Genomic DNA, 20,089 nt, shown 5'->3' on the forward strand with positions numbered 1-20,089 from the left:
GTAACCCTTTTTTTCTCCCCTTGATGTTAAGCATTTATTTTGTCTGCTCTATCAGGGGAAAAGATTCCCACTCAGTGGCTTGGTTTGGGTGAGCCTTGCCCCCCGCCCCCGGCTTGTCACTCTCGGCTGATCTATCTGCTTTCCAAAGCCTCTCCTCTCCACTTCTGCCAAAGCAATTTCACTGCAGGGTCTTGTCAAACCCAGGCTCAGACAAGCGATGGCCTTGAACAATTCCTTAGTGCTAAAAAGGTCAAAGATCCCTTCTATAACCAGGTTCCACGTTTCCGCAACTCTGCACACACACGCCTGCAAAAACCACCTCTCTGCCCAACTCCAGTGCAAGACATCTCCGGTGTCCCAGGCTGCAAGATGTTTTACAGCAGCTATTAAAAGGCAATATAAGGTGCCATAGAGCAACAAGAAATACAGCGCTTGCAGTGCAACCGCCCGGAGGGAATCCCCTCCCAGCCTCTTCTGACTATTAACTTGAAAGATTACTTCTAACCATGAAATTACGAGGCGGGGGGGAGAAGCCATACACCCCCGAGCACGTTTGTTTTCAGGAATTCCGCTGAAGTTCACGCCCGACCCGAGGTGCCCCAGAGGCGATGTGCCGCGCAGGTGACGCTGTGCAGCACCGCGCTACCCCCAAAAATCCGGGGAGCAACGAGGCGAGCCCCGCGCATCCCACACCTCCGGCACAGCCGCGATTCCCCGGCTTGGCTTCTGCCTTCGCCAGCCTGGACGGGCACCGGCATAGGTACAGGAGCAGGCACCGGTACAGGAACAGGTAAAGGCACAGGTACAGGCATCGGCACAGGTAGCGCCACGCCTGCGTGCCGCTCACACCGCCATCTCCTACGTGTGCCAGCGGGGCGCATCCAGCGCCCAACTACGGCCTGAGGAGCGGGAAAAAGGCGCCGAACCAAAACCCCTTTCAAGTTCCCAGAAGAAAGCCGGCGGCAAGTTGCGATTTCCCGTGTAAGCGATGACAGGTACGGCCGGCCGGCCGGCACACACTGCGGTCGCCCCGCCGCTCGCCCCCGCCGCGCAGCGCGGGATGGCCCCGGGCCGCGCCCCCGCCCGCCCCCGCCGGCACCTGCCGCCCGCGCCCCGCGCCGCGCTCACCCCCGGAGCTGCTCCCTCATGGCGGCGGCTGCTCGGCGGCGCCGCGGAGGCAGAAACAGCGCGTCCGCCCGGCCCCGCCGCTCAGCGCCACTGCGGCCGCCCCGCCGGCAGGGAGGGACGGCGGCAGCGAAGGAGGGATGGAGGGAGAGGGAGGGGGGAGGAGGCGGCGCTGGCCCGCCCCGCCCCGCTCCCGCCCGGCGGCGGTGCCGGCTCTGCGCGCCCTCAGCCGCGATCCTCCCCCCGATCCCGGCTGCGGGGCGGCTGAGGGCACCTCGCACCTCCCCGGGGCCCTGTAGCTATTGTGGAGGAAGCCCTCGGGGCTTCCTTTGACTTCCTTTTTTTTTATGGTGTTTTTTTGTTGGTTTTTTTTTTTTTTTTTTTTTTGTGTTCTTTGCCCTAGCGCTGGCCGGCCGGAGAGAGGGTTGTGCTGAGAGGCGGCAAATCAGTTCGCCTTCAGCCAGCTTGGTAAGAAAACTTAGCTAAAATATGCACCGAATCCAGGAAGATTTGAAATGGGCCCTAACCTGCACTTCTTTTCCCCTCAGCGTTTAATTATGGTGCTTAAAATACCGAGTGGTTTATTTATGAGTGGAATCAGGTAATTTCATTTCTAAGGGTTTGCCTTGGCCCTGCAGGGAGGGAATGGTGAGCTTCTCTTCTGGATTCGTCAGTGCAGAAGAAACAGTTCTGCTCATGCTGAGTTACTGTCGCAATATTTCTTTGCATTAATTCCTATGCAATGTGCATTACACAAAGGAAGGCCAACAATCTCCATTTAGTGTGACAAGCACTTCAAATCAGCGTGGCCGCTCTCCCCTCGTGCATGTTGTACATCTATGTCCTTTATTCGTTAAAATAAGGCTCCCAATTTTTCCCATAACCAAGTAGCTTTTCAAACCTTGCATATTGTGATTTCCTGCTAAAGCCCCCCCCCCCACCCCCCCCCACCCAAACCAATGTCTTTTCAAATCAGATTCATAGAATGATTTTGGTTGGAAGAGACCTTAAAGAGTGTCTAGTTCCACCTTCGCTGCCGCTAGACCAGGCTGCTCAAGCAACCATCCAGCCTGGAACACTAACAGGATGAGGTATCTCCAACTTCTCTGGGCAACCTGTTCCAGTGCCTCACCACCCTCCTAGTAAAGAATTTCTTTGTAATATCAAATCTAATTATGTTCTCTATATTTCAAATGTACAAAAGAATCTCCCTGTTTTTACACTGGGAAGATGCACACGTAGAAGCATGGAAAATTCATCCCACCCCTGTTACATGGATGTCATTAGGAACTGAAGTTGGAAAATGTTAGCCTAAGCATCAGGAAATTTAGGGTGCCCCTTAAGGAGCCCTATTATCTGATTTTAAGAAAAGTTCAACAAGCAGTTAAAGGAAAGCCCTTTTTTTTTGGTTTGTTTTTTCTAGAAGCATTGATGTGAGAGATGCTCAAGGCTCAAGCCCTCAAATGTAAATATAAAAATTACTGGAATTAAATGGTAAATTCTCATAGTTTCTAGGTGATTTAGATGTTTTTAACAAGTCTAACTCACAGTTTACAGAAACCTTGTTTCTGTAATACTACCCCAATATGGAAAGAAAATAGAGGAATAATTTTTGTGTAAACATAAATCACTATGTTAAAACTCATAGGACTGTGAATTTTCCATTTAATTTAGTGGACCTGGTATTAGATCAATTACTCTATCTATATCTTAGTTTTGGCACAAATAAACTGGCTGAAGGCTGTCAATTGCGTTATATCAGCAGTCTCACATTTTTGCATTTTTATCCGTTTTAGGACGTCACAAAACTCTCATTAAGTCTTTAAAAGAGGATGACTTTCATCCAAGTTGAGAGGAACCTCAGGGTGCACTACAAGGAGAGAGCAGCTGCTCGTGTCATACAAAGGGACTGGTAGCCAGAGGCCAGACATCTCACAGCAAAAGTGGTTTGTTTTCCTTCAGAAGTATCTAGCACTGATTCCCCGATACACATTCCTTCAATTTTCACTGTTTCTGGAGCCTCCTGGCCTGCCTTAACAGAAGCTTGATGCTGCTATTATCATTCTGGTCTTCTTTCCCATACAATAGTGCCAAGTAATAAGAATTTAAAAACCAGCCTGAATTTCTCATACTTTGCATAATCTTCTTTCTCCTTGAGTTACAAATAAAGCATTGTATTCAATTAGACTCACAGCAGGTGAAAACCCCAATTAGCGAATCCATTTTCTTGGCTCTTTTTCCCTACCTTACACCCACACACCACTACTTTTTTTTTTTTTTTTAACAATAAAGGGTAACTCTGAGTCATTCTCCAATTGAAAACCAAATTAACCCCTTGATCTCCCAAATCAAACTCTTACTCACTCAAGAACATCCAGGGCAAAACAAGAATTTTTAAGGATTAAGAGATTAAGGCCTATTGACTTTATAAATTGATTTTTATAAAAAAAAATCTATTTAATGTAGTTCTGATGTTGTCTACAAATTCACAAAAGCTTTTAGCTGTTTTGATTGACCTGAAAATTATATTTTTGCTATATAATGTGCACAAGTAATACCACTTTTACTCCTTTTTGCTTAAAACTACCTGTAATTTATTGCATAAATATATGTTGTTTGCAGTGTAAATGGTTACTATCTTTGGCATTTGTAACTGAAGCCAATTTTTATTCCATATTTAATTTTAGGCCATTTATTTGATTAAAGATAGTCACCTCCCAATAAAAAATAAAACAGGATTACAGAGTAAGCAGAGTTTTAACTCCCTGTGGTGCTTTTCTAATGTAAGGGCTGCTCAGTCAACTTTTGCCCCTATATAGGGAGCTTAATCAGAAGAAGAGCAGTGTTTATTTCTCCTATCCTGTTGTTTAGTTCAGGACTGTACCTAGTCCATGCATCTATGTCTTCAATGTTTAATAACACCCGGTGCTTAAAGGGAAATGGTGGCTACCTAAAAAATGAGAGATGATATTTAGAAGTGGTCTTATTACCCCAAAACTCTTTCAGGAAAAAAAGAGAAATAGAAAAACCACTTGTATTTGCAGTCAGTCTGACTGCATTGCTCACTGTCCAAAGGATCAGTGGAATTTCTGCATTTAAGAAAGCAAATTTTTCTGTTTTAATAAATTCTTCTCAGATTGTTGTCCCTTTTCAATGGAGAAAGAGCCAGAGTCATGTACACATCAAAACTAACTATATGAACATAAAATATTTGTTTCCTAAGCATTAACACTTGAGTATAAATCTTTGTAAATTTCATGTACAAGATTAGCATCATCAGCCCATGTTACAGGCAGATGTGGGAACCCAACTGTAGAAATGGGTAGGGACTTGCCTAAAACTAAGGTAGACATTAAAGGTACAAGTTTGCGTGTAAGTTCAACATTTTATGAGTTAGCAAACTAAATCAGCATTTCTTTAATTTTACTGTCATTGAAAGTGAAGATACAACATTTTCCTATTAGCTAAGGCCTGCTTCCAGAGTTCTCTGAAGCGTGTAGCCTCCTTGTAAGTGTGGTTTTACCATTTCTCAGTCATCTGGGCAGTGGATTAGTTTGCTTTGCATTTAAGAAGATATTGTGGTGCCCTGCACTGGGCTGTCTAATCCGTTACACTGTTTGAATCTATTTTCTTTTTCTTGGTATAAATAAACGCTAAAAATCACTTGGGATGGTACAATGGCACTTTCCTGGATCGTGTGCCTTAAATATGCTCCAACGGCTGACACCTCCAGGGTGTTTGGGCAATTGTTCATAGCTCTCCCAGAAGAGCCAAGAAGAGAGTACTGGTTTGGATGCAGCTAGTTTGTTTTGGGTTTTTTGTTGTTTTTTTTTTTTTTACTTTTTGCACATTACCACTGAAAACACACTAAAATACTATAAATGCAACAAAGAAAATAGTGTTTTGAAACACTCTGTTCATTTTTCCCAACACTGCACTGTAAATTAAAGACTTATTAAAACATTTCATAGCTCAGTATACTTAAAATCAGTTATTTACACCATAGGATCCTGGGGAAGGAAACTACAACTCCCTGTCCAGTGGGAAACCCAACCTCTGTTCCCCATTAAGGATGACAAGGTGGTGCTTCTTCTTACCCAGGGCTCATTGTCTGCACTCTAAAGCGGGTAACTGGCAAATGGAGATCACAAGAATTTTTTTCACTGAGATATTCTTGGAACAGAGAGAGGAAGACATATCCTCCTTTTTATTTTTTTTTTTAAACCATTTCTGCAGTAAATATTACAGGGCTTGCAGCAATTTAATGCCCCGTATGCACATGTGAGAGGAACACTCCTGTTCCTGATGAATGCACAGCAGAACAGCTTTCACATTCCTCTGGGCTGTACTTGCTTTTACTACAGTAAGGACACCTGATTAAAAGTGAAATCTTAGTCACCCTACAAGATGGGTACAATGGAGCCTCAGGAGCAGCCTGTGTGTGCCTTATGTTGCACCACACTGCATGCTGTTACTGAAAGGTGAATGAGAGGGTGCCTGTCGTTTTGAATATATTAAATATATGTATGAATTCCACCCTGATGAGATCTTGGAAAGGAAAATTTCAAGAGGCTCCATTTATTTTTTAAGGTGATAATGACAGTAGCAGAGTGGTCAGTCTCTACTGCCCCTGTGTGTGACCTTGAAAAGGAGCAGAGTGGGACTGAGGTTGAGTATGACTGCACACATGGCTAGAAGGGATGAACAGCACATCCCGATCCCACCAGCGCCATGAGCTCTAAAGGTAAGCTCCTGTAAATAGCAAAAGCTCTTTTCTCCCTTCCATAAGAAACCAAAGCAAAGAAAGAAAATTAAGGAAGGAGTAACCCTTACTCTTCTAGGATGAATATGAACTGGTGTGTGAATAGTCCCAAAAATAGGAGACCAAGGAGCAAAATGCTGACATAATGCTAGAAAACTAAAAGCAGCAAAACCCATTCTGAAGAAAGGCTTTTGGAAAGCTAGAGGAGGAGGAAAACCATACATATATTAAAAAAGAGGACTTAAAATCTGCCAACTGAAAACTTAGGTCAAACAAAATTGCCTGCTGATCTTTACAATGCATAAATAAGACTTGAAAAATTATAATTAGAGCATAGTAAATTCTTGTTTTGAGGAATCTGTATTGGCAAAATGAATGGTTATCATTATAGGGAGTGGGGTTGAGAAAAAAATGCAGACTAATAAGGATAAATTAAACAAAGCAGCAAAGACAAACTCCATTTCTTTCTTTTCTTTGCATGCCCAGTTGGAAATAAATGATTGTTTTGCCTCCTGGAGGGATTAAAATAAGAAGGATTTCATAAACTCTCTCAGTCACTGGCTCTCTTTTCCCCTCAAAATCTTTCTTTCTATGCATAAAATTATGCGTTGCAAACACAAAAGCTGGCTTACAAAATCATTAAATTCTCTACTGTTTCCTATCTATGTATAGATCTCAATATAAAAAAATTCTGTATCTTGCAGTCCTACTTCACTCAGGCCCAGAAAACCTGATCCTAGCTACTGCTCACCCTGCATTCCCAATCCCTAACAAAATGCCCCCTCTTCCAAAGGCTTCCACAGACATTAAAGAAGAATGCCTTCTATTTTTACTAATCTACTTTTTGGTTTTGTTGCATTGCATAATATACATATTTTTTGCATTATTAAATCTATTTCTTGTGACTAATATAATACAAACAGATTTTTTTTTTTCCCTTACATTGGGGACTTTATTTCAAAATCATAGAGAAAATACTCCTTTGGAGAAAAAAGCCACTGAGATCATGCTTGGAGATTATTTACTAGGACATTCCAGTGGTAAGGCAGCAGTTAGGTAGTAAAAGAAAACAATGAAATCTATTGCATTTTATGACAGCTATATACAGACAAATTCCCAGTTAGACTACTGGAAGTTGGGCAGACTTTGCACCTTTGAATGAATGCATTCATGTTTTGCTGTCTGTATTCTGCCTGTATTTTAGCTTTTTTGTGTTCTCACAGAAACTTGTAGTTTCTCTTGCTTTACAATATATGTTAAACCTGTCCTAACTACCTTATTGTTTCATCAGTGATTATAATATATCACACATAATATAATAATTCAAACTCAAGAGGCCCTGCCTATTTTTATGTACACACAAGGCTTTTTCATCCTCTTCCCAGAGATGTTGAGGCCGATGACCTTAGCAAAGATCAGTTTGAGATCTACTCCTAACCTTTTCCCTTGATTAGGCCGTGCAGAGCCTTAATGTGGGAAGGGCATGGTTCTCCCTTCCTGGTAAATCACAATTTTATAATTTCAGAACTAGAGTCTGTAGCTTCTCCCAAAACCCTGGTGTGACACTGTCAAAGTTTAGTCCTTCTCCATGGCAAGACTGCTTTGCTCTCCCCTCCTAAATGTCTTATGGGGGGATCCAGAAAGCAGAGCACTGCACTTGGAAAGGAACCAGCCTAGAGAAGCTGATGGCAAAGGGGACAGCCACACCTAACTGGCCTCACCAGTAATTCCATCCAGGCTAACTCCTTCATCTGATCCAGGTGACATTTCTCATAATCTATTTGCATAGAAATGCATCTTAGGTTCAGGATTGTACAGCTACACCCAACCTGAGGTCAGCAAGAAAAAAAATTCTGGAAAGGAAAATCTTCTCATCTGCCATTTCTGAAATGGAACTTTTTATTTCATTTCTAAACAATATCCTATGAAAAAAATATACTTTGCTTTAGCTAGAAAATTAGACAATTGTTCATATAGTTCCGGCAGCACCCTTTAATGGCAAGTGGCAATAATTTCATCTTGTCCATGCCAAGGAGTGAAAATTAGTGTTTATATACAGGCATTTGAAACAATTACAGGCACACAGATGCCTACATTAACTGGGGCTTCCAGAGACAGACGAACCAATATCAGCTATAATGGAGCCTTGTCCTAGGGCACAGATATTTTATCCTAATTGAATCTAAAAGTATGTTAGCACTTAAACACTTCAGTAAAGAGGGATAGAAAGGAATTTTGAGGTAAGATAAAAATTATTTCTTAATAAGTGGATTTCATTGATGAAAATGATTTCATTTAAGTATCCTGTGGCAAGTCCAAGCATTTATGCTTTAGCACATGCTCCACATAATTCCAGACAGCTTCTGCATCTTCCATTTACTTGGCTATAATATGATTCTCCCTACAAATTACTGCTCCCAGCTTTTACACTTAGATATCTTTGTGTAGCTCCTCCTGTCCCCAGTACAGTAGCTGGCAGTTAATTCAGGGAAGAATCCTGTGGCTGACAGGAAACAGTTTTGCTAAACTATATTGCACAGTTTAAACTTCATGCTTATTGAAGCCTAATAACAGCATTTAGTAGAACTCAATGTCCAGGTGCACTTTCAGTATTTTGAATGTTACAGTTGAGCCAAACCTCTCATGCTGCATCTCAGCAAGGTCTCAAATAGCTTGCAGTTCTACTGGCATACTTTCATTCAGTTCTCTGATCTCAGTTATTTAACAGAAAATGGAATCTCTGAGGGAAAGAATAAACATGCAAAATTATAATTTCCTTTCTCACAATATAGACAAATTTCACTGTGAAAAATTTGCAATGAAAATCAGAAATGCCTTGTTTGCCCGAGTCAAAGAGCCTTGACATTTATGATCAAAGGTACACAGATGAATTCAAGGACCTGCTATAGTCCAGTATTGAATCAAGAACAATGGTGAATGTGTTTAGCTCAAAATCAGCCAAAATACCTTTTTTCTTTCTATTCTGAGAATTTTTCCACTTTGAAATAAACAAACATTTATATTTGGAACTATTTGCTTCTTCTTTAGGAAATTGCTTTCAAAGGTACAATCTAAATCCTGAACAATCCACACAGCCCTAAAATATTAAGGATTTAAATATCAGCTGTGGTCCATATTAACATTCCTAGACTCCTGCTGCTACATGTAATTCCTTTGAACACATTATGAGTAATGTCAACCTACAGATCTACCATATCAAAATCTCCAGCTTTTTCTAAAATAGTCCAGACTTAAGGAGGAAATTCTTATTGCTAGCACTAAATGAAGTTGCCCATCTTTATCATCTCCCTCACTGCATGACACAGAAAGCCAGATTATTTTAAAAGTTCAAAATACCTTATTTCCTATTATCAGCCTAAGAAACCTCATACAGTTTTTGTCACCTTCCTTCCAGGAAAAAAAGAAGGTATTAAATGCAACCAAGATTTCTCTATATCTACGTGGTACACTACAAATGCAGAGCACAGCACTCAAACCATTTGTTAATTTAATAGTGTCCAGAATTAGCCATTTTATACTGGCATAAATTTAACACATAGGTACCATATTGTGTATTGTGTGGAAGATTTTCTAACTGTCATTAAAGTTAGAAAGAAGGATCTTCTAAAGTTACACCTGTCTCATAAAACATTACAAATGTTTGAACATTCACCTCTAATCCTAAAATAACAAAATGTTTGTCACATATAAAAAAAAATAAGGTGTTGTTTTAAATCATCATTGTTTTCTTCAGGTATATAATTTTTCGTCAATTACTATCAACAGCTGTGGTTTGTGGTTGCCAACTTTAGAACAAAATGTCATTTTGCAAATAATTATCACCACTTTAATTAATGCCTTTATACTGATACACATCAGGCAAGAAAAAAAAATATAATAATAATAATAATAATAATAAAAAAAGAGACTTTCAGCCTTATCTTTTAAATACAAGCAGGGTTAAGATTTGATTTCTAAATACTTTTGTACTTTAGCAATAAAATTTATTTTACTTATGGACATTTTAATTTTTATTAGTGTTGAGAAATGAATCTCTTGTTACTTTTCCACAGTTTTGTTGCTGCAGTTGCTCTTCATTCTCATTCTTAAGATTCTACTGCAATTATTTCTCAAATTAATACCCTTGTACCCATGTCCCTCGATTTGTTCTGTTTTTAGGGTAACTAGCAGAGCAAATAATTTATTAAGGATAAAAATAATTTTGCAAAGATTTGTAGTAGCTGACAGACTAAGAATTCTGCCAAATAGAACCCAAGCAGAGAGAGGAGGATTAGACCCCATCTAATCCACTGTTTTTTTCAAACTGTACTAAAACCTTTGGAGGGTTTTATTTTTAGCAGCTTTCCATATTAAGGTTTGCTCTAAGAATTACAACTTAGAAAACAAACCAAAGAAATATATTTCTTGGTTTTGAGTAAGGTGTCATCATTAAAAGTCTTCCATCCCCCAAATAAATATATATATTTTTTTACTTTATGCAATATTTTACTTTTTCTGATAGTTTTCATTAAAAGCATTATACTTCACTGAGCTTTAAAATCTAGGAAAAAAAACAAAAGGACATTTATGCAATGAAAACAATAATTTGGTGATGACAGTACACTGTGTTTGATAAGAGATGAAGAAAGTGACTGTTTTGACTAATTATTTCCATGTCAACATTGTACATGAAACTTGCTTTCAGTTTGGCAAAAACCAGGCCAATGGGGCTGTGTCTGTGTTGCCATTTAATTAAATGATTTAGTCAATGAAATAGCCAAGAGAGAGCAACTCTCCAAATGTGGAAATATTTTGGCTGTTTGAACTTTCTAGTGGTGTATTATCTTAGTTACACTGTTATGTGTGTCTGCCCTGAGAAAAATTGTAATTTCTAGCTCCAAATTTCACAGTGACCCTTTTCTTACTGCAGAGGGGTGGTTGGCCCTACAGCAGGCCATGGTATCTACTTCCCACTTAGTGCTCCTGTGGACCCAAAGCATGGCTTCCTTCACAGTGTTAAGTTTTGATTTAAAAAAATGTAATTTTTAAAATTTCAAATTATCTGGCCTAATGTAGGAGTTGATGCTGCTGAGCTGCTGAAAAAAACTATGGCATATTTTTGAAACTAGTTGGGCTTGTCCCTTCAGCATAAATCCATCATATGAAATGGCTACAGCCTCTCCCTATTCCAGATCAGCTCAAATGCCTGGGATTTACCTGACATGCAGGACAGTCACAAGTTTTTTGTTGTACTAGATTCCCAAGCTTTTGTGATGAGCTTCACAAAGAAATCAGTTGATAATCTAAGTAATAATTTTAAGCAAGGAATTTTCTGTCCAGAAAACACCTAATCTGACAAAACCAAGTCACTACCAGTGATGTCTGCTGAATACTTTATATGTAATTTCCAAAGTTTGCAGCAGTCAAGTTTTCTAAGAAAAACAACTATTATTTCCACTATTCTTTTTTCTTTGTAAACTGGCAGAATTTTTGACAGAATTATCAAATTGAGGAAGCATTCCCAATGCATACCAGCATTTCTTTTTTAGGTTTTCTTTGTATCCAAAGCAATGGTTTAGGTAGAAATTTCTGTAAGAAACCGGGAAAAGGTAGGCTATAGAAGAATATTCATCTGCTCCTTTGTACTGTCTGTATTCACACAACAATTCTGCGTCTTGCCAAGTTTGTGAGCTGCAAGAGCACAGTGTGTAGTGATGATGCTCTAACCCTTTTAGTGCCTTGCATACTACACACTGAGCTGAATTTTACTTCCAAACAAAATTTTGGCTGCATTCCTTAGTGAGCATGTGTTCTCGCTTTGACAGACTATCCTATTCTCTCACTTAAAACAATTTGATGCATTTTTAATATTTTTAAACTTGTTCCTAGATGGGCACAGTTTATATAATCAGCCACCAACTCCAACACTGAAAAAGACAATTGTTATTTTCTTAATTTAGGTCATTATGCTGAAATAATATTTTCACTGCTTTTTTTTTTGGTATAATTTGCAATTATGACGATAACTTTAAATACCTTTTAGAGCAAAATTAAGTGTCTGTTATATAGGTTTTTTTTTTTCTTTTTCTAACTTAACATTTAATTAAATGCTAAGTTTGACATTGCATAGTTTGGTGAGAATTTCAGCACTGGATTTCAGTGAATAAAAAGAATACCTAATCGTAAGCAATGCAGCAGTATTCTGTGATTCTATATTATTATATATTGTGTGAATATCATTGGCTTTATAGTGCCTTTTAAACAAAGATGGCTTGCTCTGATCCTCCCTGCCTTCAAACCATCAGACTGATCACAAGTAATGAATTTGAGTAGTAGTAGGAGTACTAAATTGCTAAAAATACTGCAACACTAAACATAGATTGTTACATATTTATATGTAAGAGCAGAACTGAGAATGCTATTTTTAAGGAGGTTATTTAAATTTATTTGGTTAAAAAAATAAATTGGTCTTTACTGGAGCATAATAGCATAATATGGTCTTATAGTGAGGAGTACATGTAGAATACAAGGGGAATTTTAGGCCTAAATTCATTTTCTGTCAGCCAATATCTTAACCTAAAAGGATCATCTGGTCAGCCTCTTCTATGATGTAGAGTAAATGGAAAAAAAAAAAAAAAAAAAAAAAAAAAAAAAAAAGAGTGGTTATATCTTTTGTAGCCACAAGAAGAGGACAAAGGGACAAAGGTGGATAGGGAAGCAGTGGATATACAGTATAATAACTTCCAGCTCCTGTATCATCTATCTACTGGTAGGTATGGTGAAATAAATAAATGATCAAAAAAACCCCACAAAAACTAATTAAAAAAACCCCAACAATGTCAGGATGAGTTTTTGTAAATAGGAACTTGCAAGACAAGTGATATGAAAGCAGCAAGACGATTAAAATGCAGTATCTTATTTATTATACATTAGGTAGATCAAAGCTCTTCAGAGATAACAAGGCACAGATTGGGGGTTGCCACCTGTTTGGTCTCACTAGCTGTGGAAATCTTTGAGGTGAAGTTGTGTTAAAGGTTGTCAGTACATGCTACACCTATGAATGGCTTGCATTTATTAAAAAAAAAAACAAAAAAACCAAATTATTCTTACTTTGCTGAAAAGATTTACTCATTCACCTGAATATATGTTACTTTCTTAGTCAAGACAAAAAGGATATGCTATATAATTCAGGAAGTTTTCAGAAATAAACAAACAAAATTGCAAGCAAATTCTCTTACTTGATACACATCACTTTAATATGGTGGTAAAATGACCTAAAGAGTATAAAATTAGAATATATCTGAGCTGTTGTTTTGGAGAATGCTGAGCCTTGCAGCAGACTGAGCTCAGAGAAGAAAGATTGTGCCAAGCAAATTGTCCAGGAAAAGTAAGGTCTGGACAATGAGGCAGGAGGCAGTTTTCTAGGTGTTTTTTGCGTTGGTTGCCTTTTTTTGTCTGACCTCTCCACAAAGAACAGAACAGCTGTGACGTATGCAAATGTTTCGGTATAAATGTATGACAGATATTGGCAAGATCTATTAAATAGCAAGTTGAGAAAAGCTGAAAATCTGCAAGATGTGAAAGGGAAGGCAAGGCAAGGCAGCAATAACTTTTGTCAGTGTCCTTGAAGTGTGCCACAGAAGTGGCTAAAGAGATGAGCAGAACTCTGGAGATGTCAGAGCACCACTGGCCTCTTAGGTCTTTAAATGTCTATTCGCATGAGATAAACTTAATGCACAACGGCAAGAAAAGGGGAGCCAGTAAGAATAAGAATGATCTTTTTAAGTCAGTGGAAACTTAATTTGAAGGATAAAACTGGGGGAAAAGTTTCTAAGTACTTTGTAAGTCATGTGTTCCAAAAGAAGGATTGCTTGGGAGGTCTCTGGGTGTTATAAATACACCCACTGACCAAAACCAAGTTGAGGCTGACACAAGAGAAATTATTCCCCTTGGCTGACTCAATTCAAAGCAGAGAAGACTACTGTGAGACCACAGGATGTGAGCATTCCCTCACTGGCGAGGTTGATAAAGGATTCACACTGACAGACTCTTTTCTGCTCCTTATTTCTAGAATGGTGAACAAATGCCCCAGAGCAAAGCAGCAATGAGGGTTTTACAGTCAATTTTCTCAAGAGAACACTGTACAGATACAGATTTGTGTTTTGCTAGTGGCAAATATTCATTCCACAATATTTTGGACACTGATGTGAAAAAATATGATACATGAGAGGGAATGCTGAGACCCACATTCTGATCCCTTTTAGAGAACTAAAAAACAAGAAGTAGCTTTGCTAAAATCAATGAACGTATCTGTCAACCCATGCAAGTTGCTTTAAATGAAGAACTTAAATTTGATTTCCAAACTTCTGGCAGCAAGTCTGATGAGAGCCTAAACTGCTACTGTCATAACCTGTGAATCCTCTGGTTCTTCTGCTCATTTCAAGATTGTTAAGAGTGCAATTAAATATTTATTCCTCCTTCAGACTGGAAACGGGAGAAGATATAATAGTGTATGAAAGTGAGTTTTAACATGTAATAACCATATTAGTAAGGTTTTAATTGCTTTTGTGACGTAACACAATTAAAATAGTGGACAAGCAGATGAATGAGGAATGCGCAGGAATAAATATTTGTCAAATACATAGATATAGAACAAGGTCTGCAATGGAATTGTTTGGTAATATTACAGTGGTATTAAAAACATAAGCACTCCCATTAATGGGCAGCAATTAGGAAATTAATAAAGTAAGTGCAGCTATAGCCAGAAACATGATCTGATGGTGGTTTATATCAAAATAGCTGACCTTAGATTCTGAAGTTCAAACCAGTGTTTGGAAATGATGGTGACCCCATCAACATGAGATCTTTGGGAATCAGTTTTCTAACCTCTAATTTTCAGGTGTTCTTAAGGTAATCTGAAGTATAGAGCTAAAACATGATATTCAACAATGATGTCCTACTGGCTTTAAAGATTTCACTGCCAGAAATCCGGAAGAAATTTCTGTCTAAACACTGAAGTAAAATTTCAAGATGCTTGTATTCCCAATTACTTGCACTAAAAGTTTATAGATGAGAAATAAAAATGTGTTTTTTGTTTAGTAGTTCTAACTCTTGTTTTTTATTTTTTATTCCTATAATCATTGACATTTCCAGATAAAAAATACTGTGTGTTACACTTAGGAAAACATCTGCAAGGCACTTATTCCCACTCTGGGGTTTCTGTAGGCTGAAGCTAGGTATGATTTTAATGAAGAATAATTTATGAAACAGAAAGTTGAGGATATTTAATTTGCTCACTTTTACTTCCAGAATTTATTCTCTATTAGGGAAATCTGTGACTAGTTTGGCAAGTTTGGAATCCATGCTCACAGAGGTGCATCTCCTTTTCTGTTTCTGCATCACCCAATGCAGAAACATCTTTAATGAAGAGCAGCTTCAGTAGCTTTTTTAAGGATATGTTTAAGTAGAAAGTATATACAGATATTCGGGGAAACACAGCATTTAACTGTTTTGGATAAATAAGAAACTGGCAATTTCCTCTCATTTGCCACACCACTGCTCAAGAGTCTGTCTGAGAATGAAGTCTGGAATGGAAAACAGTAGTCTGTCACAGATCCCTCCTCTCTGACTGTCACTTTTGCAATAAACAAGGCTATCAACCCCTTGCCATTTAGGTAAATATTTCTAATGATATTATAGTTCAATTACTGAAAAGAGCTAATAATCTAAAAAGATCTCCAAAGCTGATTTAAAAAAAGGAGAGTTACTTAACTGATGATTATAAGATTCAGCAATGCAAGAAACTAGTAATAAAGTTAGATGTACAAAACACTTGCTTAGAATGCTAGACACAAAACTTTTTAGTTAAATGAAGACTACTTTCTGGATTCAGTGAAAATTACTCCTTTTTTATGATGCTACTCTCTTCCACTGAATTTATCTGTGAAGATCAAATGGCAAACTTCTGCAAAATATTAGAGTTCAGTATCTTCACTGCAGTAGGATATAGAAGTCTAAAACAGAGAAAAAGAACTGCTTTAGCATGCTGTATCTCCCAGAAAGCATCTGACAAGCCACAAAAAAAAAAGGAAAAAGAAAAAGAAAAAAGAAGAATAAAGAAGAGTGAATCAGCACAAGGGGGAAAAATGAACTGAAGCTAGGAAAAAAGGTGCTTCTGTAAAAGAAAGAGGTTGAACACATAAACATACACTGTAGGTATTTCAGAACCTTAGAGTTACTGCAATCCCCTTCTGTGTTAAAGCCCTCCAAGAGCCAAACACCAAATGGCAACCCACCATGGATAGTTTTTAGTTAATCTGAGAGTGATTTTCCTTCAGGTATATAAGTATTCACCATTTTAAGGGTTTTCCAGTTCTGCGGGTTTCACTAGCTGAAAAATTAATCAATACTGCAAGGGCAGGTATTAGAGAGGTAATCACTGTATGAAAATGTGCCCCATTATTAAAATATAAGAATATCTTCCACGAAATTGTCAATACCCCCAGCTTTTACAATGCACCGAGAGTATATTTACCTGTTAAAGACTCTTCTTTGCAAAATTATGCAAAATGAAGTGTTTTAAGAAGATGAAATGGAAAGAAAGGATCTTCCAGTGCCAAATTAAAACCCAGAGACATAATGCTAGAGAACATTTAGTTACTTCAGATCTGTGCTCATTACTGAAAATCCAGGATACTGGGAAGTAAACCAGCAATTCTACTGACCTCACCCTGCTCATCCATCTACTTCCACTAACATCTTTCCTCTTGCTTATTTTTCTTAACCCCTTTCTGCCTGCACACAAAATATTCATTTCTAGAGTAAAACTGCTGCATTCCCAGTATTGATTATGCATTTTTCATTGAACCAGACCTATGTGAATGGGATGCCTCTAGGTCCATTTAAGAAAGGTAACGCCAAACTGTTTCTCAAAGTGCAACACAGTGCTGCAGTGTGTTTCCAGACAATAAGTTCTCTTTAAACTTTGAGTAAAAAAGTAGTCAGCACCACCTCTTCCAGTAAAGGACACTGGAATATGTTTATAATCTGCCTTGGTCTCCTTCAGTGTAAGATGCTATTTCTTCTCTCCATAATTCTAAACTGTAAGATGAGATGGTATTTGAATATTGTTTCACTCACACGATGTGTGCACTTATATTTCAGTTCCTGGGGGTGGGGGGAATAATGATATATCAATGATATCACTTAAGCACCAAACCCAGCACAGAGGAGATGCCCTCTCCACGTAGTGGGGGGACTGACCATATTTTGTTGTGCATGCATCTTTTACAGATTCTCAGCAGAATCTGTTACTTGGTACAGATTTGTAAGTAGAAGTGACAGACTTTATTTGAAATTGTACCACTGAGCAGCAGGCTGGCAAGGGATAAATGTCGCTCAGGAGGTTAGACACACACAGCTGTAGAGATTGTGAAATTCAACCTCTGCTCTGAAAAATAAATACCTTGAAAAAATTAGGAAATTCTAGAACAGTGACATCAAAATGAATATAATTTACCTGCAATATATGGGTTTGAGCCTTTTCTATTCATGAATGACAAGTGAAGAAAAATCTTTTTTCGGAAACAAAAGCACAACAAAACATTTGCTGTTGCCCTGAATACTAATGATGGAAGACTGTTGCTATGGTGATGCTAATTTTAACGCTCTTGCCTGTGGACTTCATATGAACTGCCCGTTTTAACTTTTGCAAATGTCATTTACAAAATGAAAACCCATTAATGACTGGTGAGGGCACAATGTTCCACTTTAATTAGAATAATAAGGAATGCTGATGCACAAAGTACAGGTTTGTGAATTGCTACAAAGCCCACACTGTCAAAATTAATTACCGCTGATGGGGACTTTGTTCTAATTTTTTTTTTTTCCAAAGGAAGCTTTAGAATAATACAACTGTAGCTTGACTTGAAGTTGAAAGCAGGCTCTTCTTTTAATAGCAAGGTGGAATAAAGAGGTTTTTCAGACTGACAGTAGAGTAAAAAAGTACAACAGAGCTTAGAACTGTGACTGAGCCATGCTAAAGGAGCACCAGTTCCAGCAAAGGGGAAATTCAAGTGCCAATGCTGCCAGGAAAAAAAAAATCAGCTAAATACCAGCTCAGAAAAGCAGTTGGGATTTGGAAAATAGAGTTGGTTTTTTGGAAGAACTTAAAAACAAAAGTAAATTGAGTGGGTGCTGGGATATAGTTCTGGTTCAAGTTAGTGGCGTATTGCTGTGACTTACTAATTGCGAAGTGCTGAGATGAGTAGATGATGTTTTAAAACAATTAGCATAGATAGTAAGAGGAATCTCTTTTTTTTAATGCACCAAGCCCTTGCAAATCATGAGCATACATCTCTCATGAGAAAGGAAAAGGTTGCAACTACCATTTCTAATTTTGGGGCAATGCCTGAGCATATAAAGTAGGTGCTATGCTGCTAACAGCATGTCAGTAGTACTGACTGCAGTGAGGAAAGCATACTGCAATGAAAAGCATCACAGACAGCTGCTGAGAGTACATTATACAGACTAATTGTTATTATTAAATATCTCCATTGTAGCACTGCTTAGAGAATCTAATTTAGAGTTGAGATCCATTGTGTTGCATCCTGCATTAACAGAAAAAAAACTTCCCTTCTCTTGTGAAGAGCTGAGCTGGTGCAGGACTTGATTTGTCTTTATGCTACGTCTGGTTCAGTGTGAGATTGCTGGAAGCGACTGGTGTGAGGATGAATAGCTGCTAAAATATTTTTCAAAATTCTCATTCATAATAAACTATGGTTTAATGAGTAGTTAAACTTCCTTCCAGCATGACCAGTATGAAATCCACTCAGAGTCTATTGGTATACTCCAGTGCCGTCTTAAAACGGCCTGGCCAATTTTGCCCTTGAATTGTTGGCCATTGTGCAAGCCTCTGTACCTAAATACAGCTCTGCACTAAAGATGGCTGGAATTTCATGGTATTGTACTAAAGAGAAATACAGCAAAAAATATAGATTTGACTGGGAATGGTTGTGTCTACCAAGTCTGATTGTAAGTTTTCCTGCCCGTGATCCATTTACTCAGAACTTGTTTTCCTCTTGCTGCTAGGTTTGTGCAGAGGTAACTGGGTGACCTCTGAACCGCACTGCCATCAAAGACCTGCTTCAGCGTGCACCCACTCTTCATGTAGGGTTGTTCAGAAAAGGATGCTGAGAATGCTATTGACTATAATTTTTGCAGGTAATACCTGTGCTGCTGCTGAATGCAGCTGTACCTGGTGGGATGCACAGCCATGATGCAGCTGGCTGCTCTTGAGAGCCAGTGGGCTCAGGGCTAATCCATACTTCTACAGGACCTTGCCCTATGATATATTATCTCAGAACAAGAAGGGACAGGGCTCTCTTCTACTCAGTAGGAAAAAATCCTTAGCAGCTAACTGGAATTCAGAGGGAGCCAGAAGCAAACAGTAATTTACAGATATGTAACTGATGTGTGTTAACAAACTGACACTTGTAAATTAAAATTTGGTAGCTTCCCAATACACAAAGATTTAGAATTTATGGAATTAATCTGAGCTAGAGGAAATAATCTGAGAGACCTACCTCAGAGAAAATTGTTACTAAACATTATTAACAAGACAATCGGATTTTTGCAGCTCATTCTTCAGATAAGAAAGTGGCATTTCTGACAATATCAGCCCCTGGCAACACTGATGGACAAAGAAGTCAAGGGGTTTAAGTTAATGGAGCCTGCTGGCATGGAGACTTCTATAGGATCAAGATCACCTCAGTCTTCTTCAAGACAGATTGGACACCTGGATAAGAAAGAAATATTTTTGTTCCTTAAAATTCTCTGTTAATCTATGTGAATGGGTGGAATGTAAAAAGCATCTGCCTTTTGTGCAGAGGTACAGTGAGACATCCAGTGGTACATAACCAAGCAATAAAGATGCTCCAAGTTACAGCTCTCCATCACCTGGAATTAGTTGATAGAAAAAGTAACAGTGCCTCCAACAACTTCTAAGTTCTTCTCACATATTTCATATTCTGTGCAATAAAATTTTTTGAGGTGTTACAATTAATTTTATGACTACTGTTAATACAATGAACAGAGCATCTTTTAATGAGGCAATAATGGCTGAGGCTGAATTAGATTACTGTTAATCAGAGTGCCTGAGTACCAAGTAAAAATCTCTCTAAAGAAGAGAATCAGAAAAAAAAT

General features: G+C 38.5%; 1 protein-coding gene across 6 annotated transcripts in view; it reads right to left on the reverse strand.

Moving 5' to 3' along the window:
• Positions 1 to 20,089, reverse strand: part of DMD (dystrophin) — a 767,992-nt gene that overhangs the window by 81,473 nt on the left and 666,430 nt on the right. For 2 of the 6 annotated variants that reach the window (XM_062488107.1, XM_062488106.1), the window contains exon 1: positions 1,129 to 1,148. The exons of the other annotated variants lie outside the window; for them this stretch is intronic. In XM_062488107.1, coding sequence (XP_062344091.1) covers positions 1,129 to 1,148 — 20 coding nt within the window. Of the gene's footprint in view, positions 1 to 1,128; positions 1,149 to 20,089 lie in introns of those variants that run through there. 6 annotated transcript variants of the gene reach the window in all.

The sequence above is a fragment of the Cinclus cinclus genome, chromosome 2, assembly GCF_963662255.1.
Source record: "Cinclus cinclus chromosome 2, bCinCin1.1, whole genome shotgun sequence".
Taxonomy (NCBI): domain Eukaryota; kingdom Metazoa; phylum Chordata; class Aves; order Passeriformes; family Cinclidae; genus Cinclus; species Cinclus cinclus.